Source organism: Anolis sagrei, chromosome 3 (assembly GCF_037176765.1).
Source record: "Anolis sagrei isolate rAnoSag1 chromosome 3, rAnoSag1.mat, whole genome shotgun sequence".
NCBI lineage: Eukaryota > Metazoa > Chordata > Lepidosauria > Squamata > Dactyloidae > Anolis > Anolis sagrei.
Window position 1 is genome coordinate 184,832,329 of NC_090023.1, and position 9,668 is coordinate 184,841,996.

Below are 9,668 nucleotides of genomic sequence, written 5' to 3' on the forward strand. Positions count from 1 at the left end.
AAGTGGCCCTTGCAGATTCCTTGCAAGAGGGAGCTAAGTGTATCATCCTTTAGCAACCCACGGCCCTTCCACACAGCCATATAACCCAGAATATCACGGCAGAAAATCCCACAACTGCTATATATTCCAGTTGAAAACAGATAATGTGGGATTTTATTCAGCTGTGTGGAAGGGGCCCCAATCTTCAACATTATGGAACTTCTTTGATTGGTATAGTTGCCTGGCTTTTAAGATACATTTTAGAGACATTTGTGTATCTTACAATGGCACCATATCCATAAAACTGAATTAAGAACCAATACAAGGCTGTACCTATAGCTTACACCATTGTAACTGCCTTAGACGTTGCCGACCAGTATTTTATTTATTTATTATTTACAGTATTTATATTCCGCCCTTCTCACCCAGCAGGGAACTCAGGGCAGATTACAATGTACAAATACATGGCAAACATTTAATGCCATCGACACACAACATATATAGACAGACACACAGAGGCTATTTAACATTCCAGCTTTTTCATGAGGGTATTCTGGCCACCAGGGGAGCTGTCGCTTCACCGTCCATTTGTGATACAGATGAAGTACTTCCTCATTCTTTGCATGCTTTCTGGAGATTTTTATGGCATTGTAAATTAGCCTCCCTGCATAAGCGGTAACTAAATTTCCTACTTGGCCGATGCACATATCTTTCGGGCTGCAAAGGTCAAGCTACACAAATTGGTTGGAAGCTCACTCCGATCCGGGCTGGCTTTGAACGCATGACCTTTTGGTCAGTACTAATCTTAATGTAGCTGACTCCCAGCCAGCTGTGCCACAGTCTAATAATTGGTAAGGGCTTCCAGTTAGCATATACCATTTCAATGAGCTTTGTACCTTTTCCTTTCTACCCCACGCCTACTGATGCTGCCATACTCCTTGATGAAAGCAGTACCAGTTGATTTGCTAAAACTGTGAAGTCTTACAGCTTAGTCTACCTTTCCCCCAATTTAGGGGTTAAAATAATAATTGTGTTTATTTGTGCTTTCCCAGTACTGTGCATATAATGTCTTAGCTGCTTTCAACACGGACTGAGCTTTGATGTTGTGTGGGTGGATAAAAGTGCCAAATGGATACAAAGATCTTAACCACCTGCTGAATGTCAGGAATGAATCCCTATCAGATGCCTGGTGTCAGAGAATAAGCTGATCGGGTCCATGAGTTGCGTGGAATTCAATGCTGTGCCCACAAAACCAAAACATATTAATTTAACTGACAGTTTTGTCAGGCAAACTCTTTTGATTTGTCTCCTGCCTCTTATCTAGTAGAACTGAGGCTAAAATACAGAGCCATGGCAGAGTTAAGAATCATATGTTCCTCTTATAATAATAATAATAATAATAATAATAATAATAATAATAATACTTTATTTGTACCCCGCTCCATCTCCCCGATGGGGACTCGGTGCAGCTTACATGAGGCCAAGCCCAAAACAACAATTACATGAAATAAAACAAAACCAAAAACACAAATAATAAACAATAATAACGCAATTATATAAAACAAAGACAACATAGCAATATAAAATTGCAATAAACACAATCACAATAACATGGGCGAGCTACATGTAATGGATAACAGAAAGCTGGGTAGAAACAGATTAATCTTGGACTTGCTTTGTTTTCAGGTTCACCCCTCTAACCCTGACCTTAACAGGCTCTCTTGTTGGCTGATAAGTATATATTTTTTCTGTTTAGTTGACACCAAAGGCCCTTCACATCACAGAATTTGAGTGCCACCATTCCACTTAAATTACCATGGTTCCATCTCGTAGTATTTTAGAATTGAAAGCTTAGGGATTGGCATTTCCAATTCTTAACCAAAACCAATGTCTCACCAAACTATAAGCTCCAGAATTCCATACAACAGAACCATGGCAGTTAAAGTAGAATAATAGCATTATTATTTTGAAATGTGAACGAATCCTAGTGTTAGGGATTCCTCATCTTCTGAAGAGGAGGAAGGGGAGCAGGGAAGTGCTCAGGAATTGGAGGGAGAAGAAGAATCAGACGATGAGGTTTTGCAAGTGCCCACATTTCTAGAGAGACAAAAAGAGACAGAGCACAGACAGTGTTTAGCTAGAATAGCTGCTAGAAATGCTGAGCTAATTGGAAGACACCCTAGCACCTCCTGGGTGCGGAATTCAAGGCTACAAATCAGAAGCAATGGAACTGGACAATGCTTGAAAATAATGAGACGCTAATGTTGTTTTTATTGCTTTTGTGGTGTTTTATATTGTTTAATGTTTTAATCTGTAATATGTTTTTATATGTACTGATTTGTTGGAAACCACTTTGAGAAATAATAAATAAATAAATAAATAAGCAGGAGCAGTCAGCTTTCGCTGGTAACGACGACTCTGATGCTGATTGAACCTGTTTTGTGTCCTCTGCTAAGGACTTAGTGATCATTGACCGTTGTCTGATGTAAGACTGCTGTTCCTTTTGGGACTTTGTAAGAGACTTTAATTTGTGTCTGCATTAAGACTTCCTTGCTTTCTTTTGCATTTTTCAACTGCATTTGCTTATCCTTTGTGTTTGCTCAAGTAAAGCATTTTTCTTTTATTTTCAACATTGTATTAAGGCTGTTTTTGAAAGGCTAATCAGGACACCTAGAAAAATACCACAAATACGTCCTTTCATGGGCAAGAGGAAAAGACAATTTTGAAAGAGCTCTTTCATTATTGTTCTAATCTACCCTTGAAGAATGGCCTTTGCTTGCAACTCATGGGGACAGGAATAAATCCACTTTCTGCCTGAGTTCTATCTCGTATCCCTCCTTGATACATAAGGGACATGCCTGAAACCTGTCTGTTCTTCCACTTGATGTTCCTTAATGAAAATTACCAGAGGTTTCCTGTTTGGACTGTCAGAAAGCAATGCTAAGGCAGCCGTTTCAACAAATTGCCGAGCCGTCATTCTTCATGGAGGTGAGTTGGGTCTAACTGGGACTTGCTTTTAGCCCTTCAGGTAGATATAGATCAACATGAGTTATAGCTGAATGTCAGTGATGTGGCCAAAAGGAGAACGAAGCATCTCCTTTGAGGCAAGTACCTCACCATCTTATCCTCCCTCTCCCAGTTTGCTATAAGAGGTCCATTGGCTACCTATATGTTTCCGGTCCCGATTCAAAGTGCAGGTTATCACCTATAAAGCCTTACACAGCTCGGGTCCAGCTTATTAGCATTTTGAACCAGGCTTTCCACGCGGTTAAATTGATGCAATGTCATCATTTGGAGTTGCTGTTGTAGGAGAGAGGAGGAAATGGAGGGGAAGTCATGGGTATCAGATGATACACATTTAAGGAATATATAAAGCATCATTTAAGGTAAAGTCTATCAAGATATAAGGTAAAGTCTATCAAGATATATCAAGATGCAGACTGCAGCCAGGAAATCAGGAGACACTTACTTCTTGGGAAGAGAGCAGTGACCAATCTCGATAAAATAGTAGTAGAGACATCACACATAGTTAAAGCAATGGTATTCCCCATAGTCACCTACGGGTGTGAGAGCTGGACCATAGGGAAGGCTGAGCGAAGGAAGATAGATGCTTTTGAACTGTGGTGTTGGATGAAAGTTCTGAGTGCCTTGGACTGCGAGAAGATCCAACCAGTCCATACTTCAGGAAATAAAGCCTGACTGCTCATTGGAGGGAAGGATAGTAGAGGCAAAGATGAAGTACTTTGGCCATATCATGAGAAGACAGGAAAGCTTAGAGAAGACGATGCTGGGGAAAATGGAAGGAAAAAGTAAAAGGGGTCTGACCAAAGGCAAGATGGATGGATGGCATCCTTGAAGTGACTGGATTGACCTTGAAGGAGCTGGGGGTGGTGATGTCCGACAGGAAGCTCTGGCGTGGGCTGGTCCATGAGGTCACGAAGAGTCGGAAATGACTGAATGAATGAACAACATATCAAGATAAGACTCGTTTAGCAATTGAATGGATGTATCACTAAAAAAATTAAAATCACCTATAAAACCCTATATGGATCAGGTCAAGCCTATTTGTATGCTCGTGTCTCTCCTTATGAACCTTATGAAGAGACCTCGTGGGTCATCCAGTCCAACCCCCTGCCAAGAAGCAGGAAAATAGCATTTAAAGCACCCCCGATAGATGGCCATCCAGCCTCTTGTTTAAAAGCCTCCAAAGAAGGAGCCTCCACCAGATTCCGGGGCAGAGAGTTCCACTGCTGAACAGCTCTCACAGTCAGAAAGTTCTTCCTAATGTTCAGGTGGAATCTCATTTCCTGTAGTTTGAAGCGATTGTTTCGCGTCCTAGTCTCCAGGACAGCAGAAAACAAGCTTGCTCCCTCCTCCCTACGACTTATTTATTTATTTATTTGTTTATTTACAGTATTTATATACCACCTTTCTCACCCCTGAGGGGACTCAAAGCGGTTTACACATAAATAATGGCAAAATTCAATGCCTTACATTGGGCACCGATACAATACCAATACAAACAATTACAATAGTAAAACCACAATTATACATAAATCATAATTAAAGCAATACATCAATAAGCATTAAAACAATAAAACGTCCCATCATTCATCTTTTAGCTACTAGATATAAAACTTTGCACAGTACAAACTATATAAAATCCTTTCATTTTATATTTTTCCTTTAAACTTCAGGTGTTTCACACATTACTTGGATCAGTATTTGGAAAATGGCTGAACTGCAGTAGTAGTTGTTAGAGGATAGAATAATTTTCTTCCTTCTGCTTTTGGTTTCTTTTCCTATTTGCCTTGTCACCAACCAGACAGGAAGAGAAAATAAGCTGGCAGCCCCCATGGCTAATCCTCAGGTTCTGAAAGAGTGTTCAAATGTTATTTGCGAGATAGTGAAATGCAACAGAAAGATCTATAGCCTTGATGCATTGCGTTGCCAGAAAGGAAAATGTAATGCAAGCTATCTGAAGCAGTGACATAGTTGGGTGTTTTTGTAAAGAGAAAACCTGGCTCAGAAAAGAGTTGAACCTAAAACAAACTCCAAAGAAAGCAATATACACCAAGATATCTAGCCAATGCTTTTTAAAATGTACTGTAACTGCATGATAGAAAAGTTTGCTACCCAATCCCCCCTCCACACACACACTCACACACTTTTGTTCCTTCCCTTAATAATTTCTTCTTTTTTTTAAGAAATACTGTCTTCTGTAATTCTGAGGGTGAATAAATTTAAACCACTTGAGATGACTTGTCTCACATTTCAAGTCCATATACTGTTTTGTTGTTTATTCTTCCTGACCTCATGGACCAGCCCATGCTATAGCTCCCTATCAGCCATGGCAACCCCCATCTTCTTCAAGGTCGAGTTAGTCACTTCAAGGATACCATTCATCTTGCCCTTGGTCGGCCCCTCTTCCTTTTTTCCTTCTATTTTCCACAGCATCATTCTCTTCTCCAAGATTTCTTATCTTCTCATCATGTGGCCAAAGTACTTCATCTTTGCCTCTAATATCCTTCCCTCCAATGAGCAGTCGGGCTTTATATCCTAGAGGATGGACTGGTTTGATGATCTTGCAGTCCAAGGCACTCTCAGAACTTTCCTCCAACACCACAGTTCAAAAACATCTATCTTCCTTTGCTCAGCCTTCCTTATGGTCCAGCTCTCACATCCGTAGGTTACTACGGGGAATACCATTGCTTCAACTATGTGGATCTTCGTTGCCAATGTGATGTCGGTACTCTTCACTATTTTATTGAGATAGGTCATTGCTCTCCTCCCAAGAAGGAAACCTCTTGAAATTTGGAGAAGGGGTATATTTGAGCACTCACTTTTTTTCCTCATGGGACAAAAAAAGGCCAGCTCTAGAATACACATTTGTGTACCTTTTAATATATAAAGCATCCGTTAAGTTTTATGTCCATACATATCTTTTTTAGTATATTTTTCTTATCATTTTATTCGGCGTTTGTGCTACTACTGTGGATTTTAATGTTTTATGACATTAAGTATAATAATAATAATAATAATAATAATAATAATAATAATAATAATTTACTGTATTTGTATACTGCCTTTCTCAGCCCAAAAGGTGACCCAAGGCGATTTACAGGGCAAAATTCAATGCGCTCAGTACCATAAATACAATGAAAACATTAACATATAATAAAAACCATAACAACATCAATAAAAGCATAAGTCATGAGTGTCTCCTTGTTAAAAACATTGTCCATTCCCATCGTCAAGTCATTCCATATTCCTATATCAGTTCCTCTGCATTTGCAAACACTTGCTCATAAAGCCATGTCTTGACTTTTTTTCCAAAATGTTAAAAGAGAGGGGGCTGATCTGACATCCCTAGGAAGGGCGTTCCATAGCCGAGGGGCCACCACTGAGGAGGCCCTGTCTCTCGTCCCCGCCAGACATACTTGTGACAAAGGCAGGACTGAGAGCAGGGCCTCCCCAGACATTCTTAAGGTCCTGGATGGTTCATAAGGGGAGAAGCGTTCGGACAGGTAAGTTGGGCCAGAACCGTAAATAATCACTGATGTATTGTATATGTAGTGACTAGATGAATGAAAGCCAATTCTTTGGATTGTCCAGTTCATAGCCTTGATTGTCACCATAGTTGCAGCATTTAATTGCCCTCTCTATGGAACCCCCGGTGGCGCAGTAGGCTAAACCCCTGTGCCAGCAGGACTGAAGACCGACGGGTCGCAGGTTCGAATTCGGGGAGAAGCGGATGAGCTCCCTCTATCAGCTCCAGCTCCTCAAGCGGGGACATGAGAGAAGCCTCCCACAAGGATGATAAGAACATCAGTTCATCCGGGCGTCCCCTGCAGATGGCCAATTCTCTCACACCAGAAGCGACTTGCAGTTTCTCAAGTCGCTCCTGACACGACAAAAAAAAATTACACTGTCTACATCCAATATTTCCTCTTTGATGAAGCTTATCAGGCTATGAATGAGATTAATCACTTTCTAGATATAGTTTGGAAGCACAGGTTTTAAAGGGGAGGTGTGTAAAGTACAGTTTTTAGGCCATATGTGTTCCCCCAGTACCCCTCCAAAAATTATTTGTCACAAAATTACAAAATCGTAAATCAGAGCCGCCCCTTTGCTAAGAGTCTGGTGGTGTAACTTGCTATTTAATCATAAAATTGGCCCTTTTAGGCTTGTTTCAGGTCTTTGGTGTGCATTTTTCTGTAGGAGAAGAGATGGGGGTCCAACCCTCCGAAATACAAGAGAGAGCAGAAGTGGCTACCAAGGCCTCAGAGGTGTCTTTCCCTGTTTCAGATATTATTTTTGTTTAATTTCAGAAACCAGAAAGACTGCCTCTGGGGTGGTGTATACCAAGAAGAAACCTCGGACTCCAGAAGAAGATGAGTCCTCTCCTGTCAGCAAAAAAGCCAAGACGACTTTGTGACAAGCACATTCTCCTCTGTAGTGTCCACCAACACAGTGGCCACATTTGAATGGCTCGATGGCAGAGCCATTACATTTGTGCTTTGAAGGGAGATAATGTTTCTTGTAACAGAGCTTCAGTTGGATTCAGTTTTGACTGTGGACACTGAATACATTACTTACTTTTTGAAGGAGATATTTCTTCTAAAACTCCTGCCAGAAATGGAAATACAAAGTTTAGGGAAATAAGAGATCATGTGTATAACCATATTCTTTTAGATCCAGTCGTCATCTCCAGTACTCAACATACTACTGGGAATGGAAATTTCTCAGTGACCTTGTCAACCCGGATTACCCTGTCATCATGGCATCTGTTTATCAGGCTACGTAGTCATGCTTAAAATGATTGCCAAAATATTCTGGGTTTGTTGCCTTCAGATTTTTGTTGTTCCAGGAAGCAGAGCAATGAGTATATTGATTGTCTTTGTGTGACAACATTGGTCCCACAGCAAATTGGAGTCCGATTTGCTGTTTAAATGGGTAGTGGTCTCTCAGTCTCGCTTCAGGAGAGAGAGGTAACCACTTGGACTTTCATGTTTGTATGATGCTCACTAAAAGTAGCACATATTAGTAAGTATAGCTGCTGTTTAAGGCAATGTCATAGCTGTGTTAGTTTGCAATATCCATACGGAAGGGGATCTTGTAACCCTTGAGATCTGTTAGTTTCAAGGTTGCTACAAGATCCCTTTGCTTGCTGTATAAAGGACAGTTATGCCAGCTACTGTGTAGGCTGTGAAAAGAAATGAAAGGACACTGAATATAGGTTGTTGTAAGTTTTTTGGGCTGTATGGTCATGTTCCAGAAGCATTCTCTCCTGACTTTTCGCCTGCATCTGTGGCAAGCATCCTCAGAGGTTGTGAGGTCTAACAGCCTCTGATGATGCTTGCCATAGATGCAGGTGAAATGTCAGGAGAGAATGCTTCTAGAACATGGCCATATAGCCCGAAAAACCTACAACAACTCAGTGATCCCAGCCATGAAAGACTTTGACAATACATTGACACTGAATATGTTTTGATGGAGAAGTGGGACAACGATAAAACTGCCAGTGGTGAACTTTTGATCCTTTTCGTATTGCACAGTAATTTCACTTTAATTTTAATGCTTTGCTCCAATGGAATCTTTGGATTTGTAATTTTGAGAGAGTTATTTAGAATATCTGCCACAGAGTTGTAATGCCCCACCATCCAGCAAACTCCATAAGACGAAACTATAGCCATCAAATTGAAATAACAACACTATAATTGTTTATCATGAAAGGTTCCCAGGTGATAAATAAGGTTCCATATTGTGCCCATAGTCCAATTCCCCTAATGCATATGCAGAACCAGCTCAAAAATAAATAATAATTGGAGTTTTTTTGTTTTTGTTTTTTTGCTCCCTAGAAAGACATTACTACTGGGTTGTTATACATTTTTCCGGGCTGTATGGCCATGTTCCAAAAGCATTCTTTCCTGACGTTTCGCCTGCATCTATGGTAGGCATCCTCAGATGCAGGCCAAATGTCAGGAAAGAATGCTTCTGGAACATGGCCATATAGCCTGGAAAACTCACAGCAACCCAGTGATTCTGGCCATGAAAGCCTTTGACATCACACATTACTACTACTGTGGAGGGGGAGTTTCTAGAGCTTACCCCATCCAGTGTTCAATTGAGGTTCTATGAAGGAACAGTGGTGACAAGGCTGTGCTTCAGATCACAAGCTACTACCAAAAAAATGATATAAAGTGTGTGGTCTAGAGAGGAGGCTTTCATCTTCTGGCAGATTTCCAAGGTAAATGGTAAACTGCAGAGATTAATGGACAGGGCAAGTGGTCTTTATAGGGTGGGAATGGGGAAACTTCTGCCCCCCATTTTAGTTTAAATTGCCTTCCTTCTTTGTACATTTTCAACATACCACAGGGTGTAAGAAAAGAATCAGAAAGTGATAGCCATGCTAGTCCCCAAGGCCTGCTTATTTGTGGTCATTTATAGGAAATTGTGTTTGTGGTCTGTTGCTCTGAAACCACCAGGCCATCAACCGGAATACTAACTAATGTATTGTGACTTGAGGTGGCTTTGGATTTCAGGTTACATCTTCAGAAATACTTCAGATCTGTTTTGTAGTTTATGTACATAGCTCGAACTAGTATGGCTTGCCTTTGCTTTCTAAAAAATAAATGCAACATTTTTAAAATACTCTCTGGGGTAGTATCTAAAGTAACTGCAGGATC

At 40.6% G+C, this 9,668-nt stretch overlaps 1 protein-coding gene across 1 annotated transcript in view; it reads left to right on the forward strand.

The window, feature by feature from the left end:
- Positions 1 to 8,286, forward strand: part of RPP30 (ribonuclease P/MRP subunit p30) — a 40,803-nt gene extending 32,517 nt beyond the window's left edge. Inside the window, exons 10-11 of the mRNA XM_067465727.1 lie at positions 2,888 to 2,967; positions 7,311 to 8,286. Coding sequence (XP_067321828.1) covers positions 2,888 to 2,967; positions 7,311 to 7,417 — 187 coding nt within the window. The 3' untranslated portion in view covers positions 7,418 to 8,286. The remainder of the gene's footprint in view (positions 1 to 2,887; positions 2,968 to 7,310) is intronic.
- The last annotated feature ends 1,382 nt before the right edge of the window (positions 8,287 to 9,668 follow it).